The sequence below is a fragment of the Eucyclogobius newberryi genome, unplaced genomic scaffold (genome assembly GCF_026437365.1).
Source record: "Eucyclogobius newberryi isolate DKJ021-1_F unplaced genomic scaffold, fEucNew1.0.hap1 SCAF_12, whole genome shotgun sequence".
In the NCBI taxonomy this organism is placed as follows: Eukaryota; Metazoa; Chordata; class Actinopteri; order Gobiiformes; family Gobiidae; genus Eucyclogobius; species Eucyclogobius newberryi.
Genome location: NW_027315746.1, coordinates 1,770,220 through 1,782,719, shown reverse-complemented (window position 1 = coordinate 1,782,719; position 12,500 = coordinate 1,770,220). Strand labels below are relative to the sequence as shown.

At 46.3% G+C, this 12,500-nt stretch overlaps 1 protein-coding gene across 1 annotated transcript in view; it reads left to right on the top strand.

Annotated features, from left to right (window-relative positions):
- LOC140355895 (receptor-type tyrosine-protein phosphatase N2-like) overlaps positions 1–12,500 on the top strand; it is a 53,962-nt gene that overhangs the window by 21,702 nt on the left and 19,760 nt on the right. The window contains exon 11 of the mRNA XM_072440539.1: positions 5,107–5,186. Within this exon, the coding sequence (XP_072296640.1) occupies positions 5,107–5,186 (80 nt within the window). The remainder of the gene's footprint in view (positions 1–5,106; positions 5,187–12,500) is intronic.

The window sequence follows — 12,500 nt, the reverse complement described above, 5'->3', positions numbered from 1 at the left end:
AGACCACGTCGGGACATTATATTTCGTATTATTATTATATTACTATTTTTACTATTATTATTATTTTTAGGCCCGAGCGCCTCAAGCTGGCGAGAGGCCTATTAGTTCCATAAGGCAAGGAAAAATGGGAAACATTGTTTTCACATCGGGATATTATTCTTTCTTCTTCTTCTTCTTCTTCTTCTTCTTCTCGGGACCAACCCCCCTATTTTTCACCCAGTGAACATTGACGAAAAGTCACAAAAATGTTCACACCTCTAAAAATCGTGCCTCTCTACATTCTGGCTATTTCCCTTTTCTAAAATAAAAAAAATTGGCGCGTCAGCGCCCCCAAATGTACCAAAAATGCATTGAGAGATGGGAACTGACCCAAAAAAAATCTGATCGTAGAATCATGAAATTTGGCGCAGAGGTAGATGGTGACAAGAGAAGTAAAAAATATTATTACGGCAACGCCGTCCGCCCAACCAAATGTCGGCCATATTGGTTCAAAAATGGCTAAGCATGACTCTGGAGTTTTTCCAAATGTCGTACTTTTGTGAACTCCTCCCAGGCTTAAATTTTGTGAAAAATGTTGCTGAGGAGTGGGACATCAAAAGTTCTTCAAATTACATTGATACCTGTCACGGTCTCTGTGCGGTGAAGCCGCAAACTGTAGCTAGAATTTCAGAAATCTCCCAAATTTAACATTTCTGCCGTTTGCGCAGATAAAGTCCGAATTGCGTCAAATTAGAATCAGTTGTTTAACTTTTTGCCCTAAACCTACTTGAAGTTAAATAAATTAATTTGGCGCGACAGCGCCCCCTACATAGTGAAATTAAATTTTATATTGAGGGTAAAATTTTTAGTTTTGCTAAATTTTACGAGATTTGGCACAAAATTCAATTTTGGCATCCCCATCAAAAAAGTCAATGAGACCCATGTCATATTTGTTACGGCGTAGCCGTAGCGATGACAGAAACCTCCCATGATATTCCAATGGGGAAATCGCCAGATCTCTGAAATGTGAACATGTTTACACTTCGTACTTTTATAATTAACCTAAAATTTCGTGAGACTCATCTTCAGGAGTGGGCCATCAAATGTTATCTAAATTTTCATTTTAAGAGTCACGGACTTTGTGCGGCGGAGCTGCAAACTTTTCCCTTCATATGTAAAATAAACGCGATAGACGCGATAGCGTCATGGATTCAGCAGTAGGTGTAATAAAAGGTCAATTGGGGTGTGTTTGCGCCCCCTCCTCTTGCGGCGGCGTGGCGAGGGCCGATCATCGCCACTTGCGGCTACATTTATTATTAGGCTACCCCAAATAAATTGTATGTTTGCTGTAACCCAACATTTTTCAAGTAGGTCGGTGGGTAGGTAAATTCGTATGTTTTTTACTTTGAAGGCAAAAAAAAAGATCCAAATCGTCGCCATTTTTTGACTCGCAGTGACCGCCAGGGGTCAGGTTTCAACAGTCAATGACGGAAAACGTCTCGATCAACCCGATCGAGAGACTAAATCTCCAGATTTTAAGATATTTCAATCGACCTTTTGTACACAGTTATCCTTTATTTTGTTAGCGAAGGCGAGTGGGGGGGACATGCCGAACATGCGGTGGACACGGGCACCGCCATGTTTGTTGTAATTTCGCTGCTGTGCGTGTTTCCCTCCCAGAATGCAAAGCGCAGGTCAAATCTAATATGAAGCAACACCATGATGCAGAACGACGTGAGCGGCGAGCACACCAGTGGACAGAGAGAAACCAACAAAAAAAAGAAAATACAGGTTCAAACCTGCATGGTCTGTTCAATACAGAAGCATATAGAGCAGGGGTGGGCCCGCGGGCCACATGTGGCCCGTTTGTCTTTATAATCCGGCCCGCCAAACATGCCAAGTAATATGAAAAAATATAAAATTAAAAACTCAGATATTTATTCTATTCTGTGGTAAGCCCCGCCCACCGGGCGGCCCTACTGAAGTAGAAGAAAAGTTGTTTGTTTCAACAGAAACTTACCCTCTTTGTTTTCTAACAAGCATCTTGTTTACCATCAGCCCTTTAATGGGCGATTAGTTTCCCTGTTGTTTGTCTGTCCCTGGCTCACTCGCCCTGAGCACCTGATGAGCATCTGAAAGCCCTGGTCCTCTACCTCTCCAGGGATACAACATTCCATTATAAACCACAGGAAGGTTGAACCTTAACCCTCAATTCCTGTTTAAAGAAGGTCTTTCTTTTTTAACAAAAATAGCCTCTTTAAGTCCTCTTTCAAACCATCGTTTCTCCTGGTTAAAATCTTCACCTCACCGTCTTCAAACGAGTGATTAGAGGCTTCAAGATGAAGCTGCACGTCGCTCTGTGGTCCTGAACTTGTATTTCTTCTGTGCACAGAAGAAATTTCTTCTGTGCACAGAAGAAATATAAGTTCAAAAGAAATATAAGAGGCTAGCTTGTTAGAAAACAAAGAGGGTAAGTTTCTGTAGAAACAAACAACTTTTCTTCTACTTCAGTAGGGCCGCCCGATGGGCGGGGCTTACCACACAAAAGAATAAATATCTGAGTTCCAGGTCTAAATTTGCTTATTGACAATGACTCTTGGATGAGAGTCGGAACGTCTAGCTTTTTCTAAACTGAGTCCAGATGAAACAACTGAACCTTTTTCTACGATGGAACACTCCTGGATGAATGAGGGATTACACCGACATATTTTTTGGCTGGTGCGACTTATACGCCGAAAAATACGGTAATCGATGGCCAGAGCATGTTTTTAGTCGAACAACAATGTCTTTATTCCAGCCCAAATATTCACAAATGTGTTAAACTCAATGTTCCATCTAAAACGTACTTCTTGCATTTCTTACTTTGCTCAAAAATCTCTTGAAAAACTACTTTTGTTTTTTTGAAATTGAGTTTTTTTTCCTCGATTTTGTTTTTTGACTGAAACAAAAAGGAGGTAAACGCCACGAGCAGCTTTCTCTCAGAGGACAAATGCTGTCGAAGTCACGTCCCACACAGAGGGAAAAGCTGAAAAGAAGGAAAGAAAAGACAGAAGATGAATCCGAAATGAAGGTGTTGTGTGGCCCGGACCACATTAGCCTCGGACCAAACGCCTGATACATTTTTCTTGTTGTTGTTGGTGATGTCAGTGTATTTCAGCGCCGCATTCAGCCTCTGCAGCGGTGAGTGATGAGAGGGGCCCCGAGAGCGAGCGGGGGGGACTCGAGAGCGAGGGAGGGGGGAGCCCGAGAGAGCAAGGGGGGGCCCGAGAGCGAGGTGGGGTGCCCGAGAGAGCGAGGGGGGGCCCGAGAGAGCGAGGGGGGGCGAGAGAAGGGGCCCAAGAGCGAGGGAGGGGCCCGAGAGCGAGGGAGGGGCCCGAGAGAGCGAGGGGGGGGCGGGTGCGAGGGGGGGCGACCAAGTTCGAGGGGGGGCCTGAGTGTGAGGGAGAGTGAGAGAAGGGGCCCAGATGTGTCGTCCTGCTGAGGTTTAAGAGCCAGAAACAAAGAGCTGAGGAAGGAGAAGACCACACAGAACCTGAGGAGCAGATTCAGACATTTTGAGGGAAATGTGATGAAAACTTTTGGAAAATTTGAGGAAAATATTAGACTTTAAAAAAAAAATCTTTTAGGAATATTTGAGTACTGGAGCTCCTTCCAGTCCCTCTCATGTGAAGGTCGTGGAACTCCTTCTCGTCCCTCTCACCTGAAGGTCGTGGAACTCCTTCTCGTCCCTCTCACCTGAAGGTCGTGGAACTCCTTCTCGTCCCTCTCGCGTGAAGGTCGTGGAACTCCTTCTCGTCCCTCTCACCTGAAGGTCGTGGAACTCCTTCTCGTCCCTCTCATGTGAAGGTCGTGGAACTCCTTCTCGTCCCTCTCACCTGAAGGTCGTGGAACTCCTTCTCGTCCCTCTCACCTGAAGGTCGTGGAACTCCTTCTCGTCCCTCTCACGTGAAGGTCGTGGAACTCCTTCTCGTCCCTCTCACCTGAAGGTCGTGGAGCTCCTTCTCGTCCCTCTCACGTGAAGCTCGTGGAACTCCTTCTCGTCCCTCTCACATGAAGGTTGTGGAACTCCTTGCAGTCCCTCTCACATGAAGGTCGTGGAACTCCTTCTCGTCCCTCTCACATGAAGGTTGTGGAACTCCTTCCAGTCCCTCTCACATGAAGGTCGTGGAACTCCTTCTCGTCCCTCTCACGTGAAGGTCGTGGAACTCCTTCTCGTCCCTCTCACCTGAAGGTCGTGGAACTCCTTCTCGTCCCTCTCACGTGAAGGTCGTGGAACTCCTTCTCGTCCCTCTCACCTGAAGGTCGTGGAGCTCCTTCTCGTCCCTCTCACGTGAAGCTCGTGGAACTCCTTCTCGTCCCTCTCACATGAAGGTTGTGGAACTCCTTCCAGTCCCTCTCACATGAAGGTCGTGGAACTCCTTCTCGTCCCTCTCACATGAAGGTTGTGGAACTCCTTCCAGTCCCTCTCACATGAAGGTCGTGGAACTCCTTCTCGTCCCTCTCACCTGAAGGTCGTGGAACTCGAATGATCTAATCCAGGCTCAGGATTAAACACAGATCAACACGTTGTCACTTGTGTGTGTTTCAGAGTCACTTGTGTGTGTTTCAGTCATTTGTGTGTGTTTCAGAGTCACTTGTGTGTGTTTCAGTCACTTGTGTGTGTTTCAGAGTCACTTGTGTGTGTTTCAGAGTCACTTGTGTGTGTTTCAGTCACTTGTGTGTGTTTCAGAGTCATTCGTGTGTGTTTCAGTCATTCGTGTGTCAGAGTCATTCGTGTGTGTTTCAGAGTTTGTGTGTGTTTCAGAGTCATTTGTGTGTGTTTCAGAGTCACTTGTGTGTGTTTCAGAGTCACTTGTGTGTGTTTCAGAGTCACTTGTGTGTGTTTCAGAGTCACTTGTGTGTGTTTCAGTCACTTGTGTGTGTTTCAGAGTCACTTGTGTGTGTTTCAGAGTCACTTGTGTGTGTTTCAGAGTCACTTGTGTGTGTTTCAGAGTCACTTGTGTGTGTTTCAGTCACTTGTGTGTGTTTCAGAGTCATTCGTGTGTGTTTCAGTCATTCGTGTGTCAGAGTCATTCGTGTGTGTTTCAGAGTTTGTGTGTGTTTCAGAGTCATTTGTGTGTGTTTCAGAGTGGTGGGCCCCGCCGTGACCTTCAAAGTCAGTCCAAACCCTCAGAACGTCTCCACGGCCGACGTGGCTAAAGTGGCAGGTACGAGTCTGTGTTGTTTGCCTCTGAGCGTTGCGTCCACGGTTTGTGTCAAGTTCTTCATCACCAACAGGGTATTTCTTGATCCTGTTCACGAGCTCGTCTTCCCTGCTCCTTCTCTGAGCCTCACAAAAAACACTCACGTTTGTAACTTTGTCAAAGACTGTTCTGTTTTTTAACTCCATAAATCATCCCGGACTCAAACCGCCTTCTTTACAACTGTGTGTTTGCGTTAGCATGTCGGAACAAGCTAGCTTTTGCTTATTTCCCCATGGTAACTTCCTCTGCTGCCAGTAGATTGAGCGCTAACTCAGATCTTGACCAGGATCACGGTGACCTCCATCAGAGTGTGTGTTCTCCATGTTTGATTCAAGCGTTCACAGTGACAGTGATGCGGGCGGCCATTACGGCTCCGGTCACGGCCATTACGGCTCCGGTCGCGGCCATTACGGCTCCGGTTACGGCCATTACGGCTCCGGTCGCGGCCATTACGGCTCCTGTCACGGCCATTACGGCTCCGGTCGCGGCCATTACAGCTCCGGTTACGGCCATTACGGCTCCGGTCGCGGCCATTACGGCTCCAGTTACGGCCATTACGGCTCCGGTCGCGGCCATTACGGCTCCGGTCACGGCCATTACGGCTCCGGTCGCGGCCATTACGGCTCCAGTCACGGCCATTACGGCTCCGGTCACGGCCATTACGGCTCCGGTCACGGCCATTACGGCTCCAGTTACGGCCATTACGGCTCCGGTCGCACACCTGAGCCCTGTGTCACATGACCTCTGAAGAAACAGACACAACCTTCAGGACATCTGTTGGTGTCTCTGTGAGTCTTAAAGCAGAACTTAGGGACATTTGACCTTATGAGACATGTAAGAGTAAGTGTGACTAGACCAGGACTAGACCAGGACTAAACTAGGTCTAAACCAGGTCTAAACCAGGTCTAAACCAGGTCTGTGTGTTTCTTTGATGATAAGTGGCCACAGTCCAGCTCTGATTGTGCTGCATTCAAGAGCTCAGAGTCTGATTACAACTGAAGTGAAGACAGAGCAGAGGGCAGAGAGGACTAAACCAGGACTAAACCTGGACTAAACCTGGTTTAGTAAACCAGGTTTAGTCCTGGACCTGGACCAGGTTTAGTCCTGGACCTGGACTTGGACATACTTGGACCTGGACCAGGACTTGGACCTGGACCTGGACTTGGACCTGGACCTGGACCTGGACCTGGACCTGGACCTGGACCTGGACCTGGACTTGGACCTGGACCTGGACCTGGACCTGGACCTGGACTTGGACCTGGACCTGGACTTGGACATACTTGGACCTGGACCAGGACTTGGACCTGGACCTGGACCTGGACCTGGACCTGGACTTGGACCTGGACCTGGACCTGGACCAGGACTTGGACCTGGACCTGGACTTGGACATACTTGGACCTGGACCTGGACCTGGACTTGGACCTGGACCTGGACCTGGACCAGGACTAGGACTAAGACCTGGACCTGGACCTGGACCTGGACTTGGACCAGGACTTGGACCTGGACCTGGACCTGGACCTGGACTTGGACCTGGACCTGGACCTGGACCAGGACTTGGACCTGGACCTGGACTTGGACATACTTGGACCTGGACCTGGACCTGGACTTGGACCTGGACCTGGACCAGGACTAGGACTAAGACCTGGACCTGGACCTGGACCTGGACCTGGACCTGGACCTGGACCAGGACCTGGACCTGGACCAGGACCTGGACCTGGACCTGGACCAGGACCTGGACCTGGTCTCTTGCTGCTTTGGGTTCAGTACGAGCCGGTTGTTTCGCGGCCGATTGATTGAGCTTTTTCCACCTGAGTCTAATTAAAAAGATAAGAGTGTGTTTTAAGACGCTCCAGCTGAATATTAAACAGGTCCATTTAAAGCCAGACTGCGGGACTTTCACACACTTCACTGTCCCACAATGGGACATTTGTTTAAAATTCTACATGTTTTCAATAACTGAGAAACACTGATCATGACTCATCTCCAACACAACATCACTCATCAGGTTCAGTCTCATCACAGCAGTGATTCTATCCTATAGAATCAGAAGGTTCTAGTTCTGGTTCTGGTTCTGGTTCTAGTTCTGGTTCTGGTTCTAGTTCTGGTTCTGGTTCTGGTTCCTCACATTTCAACTCATGAGGAACTCTTATGAAAACCGTTCATTCAGATTTGCCTTGATTCAGTGAAAATGTAATGAAATCAAAGTTTCTCTGGTTCATGTGGTTCTCTCTGTCACGAGCTCCTGAACTCTACTGTCATCTACAAGAACGACGAGAACAACGAGAACGACGAAAATGAAGAGAACGAGGAGAACAACGAGAATGAGGAGAACGAGGAGAACAAAGAAAACAAAGAAAACGACGAGAACGACGAAAAAGACAAAAACGCCGAGAACGCCGAGAACAACAAGAACAACATCAAGAACAACGAGAACAACAAGAACAACATCAAGAACAACGAGAACAACAAGAACAACATCAAGAACAACGAGAACAACAAGAACATCAAGAACAACGAGAACAACGAGAACAACAAGAACAACATCAAGAACAACGAGAACAACAAGAACATCAAGAACAACGAGAACAACGAGAACAACAAGAACAACATCAAGAACAACGAGAACAATATCAAGAACAACGAGAACAACAAGAACAATATCAAGAACAACGAGAACAACAAGAACAACAAGAACATCGAGAACAACAAGAACAATATCAAGAACAACAAGAACAACGAGAACAACAAGAACAATATCAAGAACAACGAGAACAACAAGAACAACAAGAACATCGAGAACAACAAGAACAATATCAAGAACAACGAGAACAACAAGAACAATATCAAGAACAACGAGAACAACAAGAACAACAAGAACATCGAGAACAACAAGAACAATATCAAGAACAACAAGAACAACGAGAACAACAACGAGAACAACAGTCTCTCGCGGTCTCTCGATCGTTTCCGGATCATCTCGCCGTCTCGATCGTTTCCGGATCATCTCGCCGTCTCGATGGTCAGAGACGTGGGAGGCTGTGACTCAGAGCCCCTCAGGCCTAAACAAAGCTGCTGTGGCTGTTGGGTTTAGACCAGATGCCCTCCCACAGCTCCGGCGTGTGGCCTCGGCTGAGCGCTGCCGGTGGCTCGTCCAGAGAAAAACAATGCAAAGGATCAGATTTGGTGTTAAACTATGTTGGCGTTTCACTGACGACCGTCTCGTGTTTGGAGCAGAATTACGGCTCGGCTTTGTCAAAGGTTCAAATCATGTCACTACAGTTGATTCTGACAGAAGATGTTCTGCTTTGTGCCAGTTTGTGTTTCACGAGGACCGACGGGAGGTACAACCGTCTAATCTAGACGTTACAAAAGCATCGCTTTTAGGCGAGGTTTAGTTTGAATAAATATGAATATGATTAAAACACATGAACAGATTTGGTGCAGGTTTAACACATTTCACACATAAACCTAAAACACGCAGTTTGGACACATTTATTATATGATATTTACACAAACGGCGTGGCTGTGGACACAAACGGCGACGTGGACACAAACGGTGTGGACGTGGACACAAGATCTTGTGTCATCTTACAATGAAATGATGGAAAGTTCCAGAGCTGATTACTTCCGCCAGCTAATAACATCCAACAAGAAAAACCCCAAAGTGTTGTTTGACACTATAAATTCTATTGTTTGTCCTTCAGCTGCAGTGACTCCTGTTTCCTGCAAAGCTGACAGCAACGAACTCCTCAGGTTCTTTATCGATAAGATCAAGATGATCAAAGACCAAATCCCAGTCCCATTGTCTGATAAACCTGTTTCTGTGGAGCCTGTTTCCCAAAACTGCTCTTCTTTTAAGCCTGTCACTCTAGAAGACATCTCACTCTAGAAGACATCTCAGCTCTGGTGACCAAGATGAAACCCTCCTCTTGTACATCAGATGCCCTTCCCTGCAGGCTCTTCCTCAAAGTGTTTGATGTTATTGGCCCCTGGGGGACCAAAATGGTAAATCTCTCTCTTTCTACTGGTGTGTTTCCTGGTCCATTTAAACATGCCATAGTTGAGCCTTTACTGAAAAAAACAAACTTGGACCCGACAGACCCCAAAAGTTTCAGACCCATATCAAAGCTCCCGTTCATGTCCAAGATCCTAGAGAAGGTGGTCTCTGAACAATTGTCCGATTTCCTTGATCAGTCAAACATTCACGACTCTTTTCAATCTGGTTTCCGCAAACATCATTCTACGGGAACCGCATTGTTGAAAGTCTCCAGTGACATTATGATGTCTGCTGATTCTGGAAAATGCACGGTTCTAGTTCTGTTGGATCTTGACACTGTCGACCATCATATCCTGTTGAACAGACTGAGGGACCTGATTGGACTATCGGGGTCAGTTCTTCATTGGTTTTCCTCATATTTATCCGGTCGGAGCTTTAGTGTTGCTGCAAACCAAATAATGTTCGACTCAGCTGATCTGTTGTGTGGAGTTCCTCAGGGCTCCGTATTGGGTCCTATTTCTGCTTTATATAATTCCCCTGGGAATGATTATTAAAGAGTTTAGTGATGTGTCCTATCACCTGTTCATGACGATATTCAGCTCTTTTAAACCTTCTGAGATCCAGAAGCTGAACTCCTTGGTCAGTTGTTTAGTGCAAATTAAACAATGGCTGAGCAAAAACTCCTTGCAGCTAAATGCTGACAAAACAGAAACTCTGATTATTGCCCCTGATGATGCCATTCCAGGGATAAACCAGTACTTGGGTGTTTTAGGTCAGACTGCTAAACCAAGTCTTAGAAACTTGGGTGTTGTCTTTGACAAAGACATGTCTTTAGAGCACCACTCCAAGCTGTTGACGAGGAACTGTTTCTTTCAGTTGAGGAAAATCTCTAAGCTCAGGAAAATGGTGTCTCAAAATGACCAGGAAGTTATAATTCATGCATTTGTGTCTTCACGTTTAGACTATTGTAACAGTTTGTTTTCCTGTCTTAACAAGAAGGAACTCTCTCGTCTGCAGCTGCTCCAGAACTCTGCAGCGAGGATCTTGACCCGCACAAATGGAAGGGCCCACATTTCACCCTCAAAGCCCTTCACTGGAGCCGGTCTCCATGGATACAGTTTCAAATTCTTGTTTTAACTTTTAGAGCTTTAAATGGTCAGGTCCCATCGTACATCAGCGATCTGATTAAACCATACGCTCCCTCTCGCTCACTAAGGTCCTTGGACCAGGAACTGTTGCTGGTTCCTCGCACCCGTTTTGGGACCAGAGGAGACAGATCCTTCCAGGCTGTTGCCCCCAGACTCTGGAACGATCTTCCGTTCTCCCTATGGTCACTGGACTCAGTTACTGCTTTTAAGGGTCAGCTTAAAACCTTTTTATTTAGTCAAGCCTTTTAAATGCACTTGTTTTACGGACTGATTTTACTGTATATTGTTGTATATGTATTGTTCACTGTAAGTTTTTTGTGTTTTTATTGTTTTATTCTGTGTTTTTGTGAAGCACTTTGTGACCTCTGTCTGTGAAAGGTGCTATAGAAATAAAATTTACTTACTTACTTACTTACAAACGGCGTGGCTGTGGACACAAACGGCGTGGACGTGGACACAAACGGCATGGCTGTGGACACAAACGGCGTGGACGTGGACACAAACGGCATGGCTGTGGACACAAACGGCGTGGACGTGGACACAAACGGCGTGGCTGTGGACACAAACGGCGTGGACGTGGACACAAACGGCATGGCTGTGGACACAAACGGCGTGGACGTGGACACAAACGGCGTGGACGTGGACACAAACGGCGTGGACGTAGACACAAACGGCATGGCTGTGGACACAAACGGCGTGGACGTGGACACAAACGGCTTGGATGTGGACACAAACGACGTGGACACAAACTGCGTGGCTGTGGACACAAACGGCATGGACGTGGACACAAACGGCGTGGACGTGGACGTTTGATGAGGCTTTGATCACTTTAAAGTGCCTTAAGCCTGAACGACAGTTTAGTTGTTTTTCTGTTTGTGAAGTTAAATAATATTAACACTTTGTAGATCAAAAACAGTCCAAATGTCAGCGTTTCTCCCTCTTGAAGGTGTAACACACTCTGACTCACGTCCTGGTGGTGTCTGGATGTGACTTGTGTTCTGAAGAGCCTCCAGCTGCTTCCTGTTGGAGTTCCCAGCATGCACCAGGGCCCGGGCCGGCGTGTCTTTGGTGCTGAAGCAGAGACTCGATGAGAAACTCTTATGCTTCCCCAGGCTTTTGGGTTTATTATTTACTGAAAAGATTCTTCAGGAAAAACAAATCCTCAGAAGAGTTCATGAGCTCCACGTGAGCACGAGCATGAGGGTCTAGAACCTGGACTCTAGAACCTGGACTCTAGAACCTGGGCTCTAGATCGAACCCCGCTGCCTCATGACAGTCAGAATTACAACATGGCGGGGACAGAGACCGGTCCCGCTGATACAGATGTAGGATATGCAGATGACCTCTTCATGTTGCCATGGTGACAGGCTGAAGTTGTTATCACTAACAAACCCCCACATGGAGATGTAAGATCTCTGCAGGAGCAGAGACTGTGAGCGAACAGAGACGCTTTGAACGTAGGAAATAACTTTTCCATCGAATGACTTCTGTTGGATTTAAATGAACTCATTTTCTGTCCAAGACAAAAGCTAAAACACTAAACAGACTTTGCAGTTTTAGTCAACAGATCTATAGATCAGTTCTAGAGCATGATCACGTGTATAGATCTGTTAGCATGATCACATGTATAGATCAGTTCTAGAGCATGATCACGTGTATAGATCTGTTAGCATGATCACATGTATAGATCAGTTCTAGAGCATGATCACGTGTATAGATCTGTTCTAGAGCATGATCACGTGTATAGATCTGTTAGCATGATCACATGTATAGATCAGTTCTAGAGCATGATCACGTGTATAGATCTGTTAGCATGATCACGTGTATAGATCAGTTCTAGAGCATGATCACGTGTATAGATCGGTTCTAGAGCGTGATCATGTGTATAGATCTGTTCAGTTCTAGAGCATGATCACGTATATAGATCAGTTCTAGAGCATGATCACGTGTATAGATCTGTTCTAGAGCATGATCACGTGTACAGATCTGTTCTAGAGCATGATCACGTGTATAGATCAGTTCTAGAGCATGATCACGTGTATAGATCTGTTCTAGAGCATGATCACACGTATAGATCTTTTCTAGAGCATGATCACACGTATAGATCAGTTCTAGAGCATGATCACGTGTATA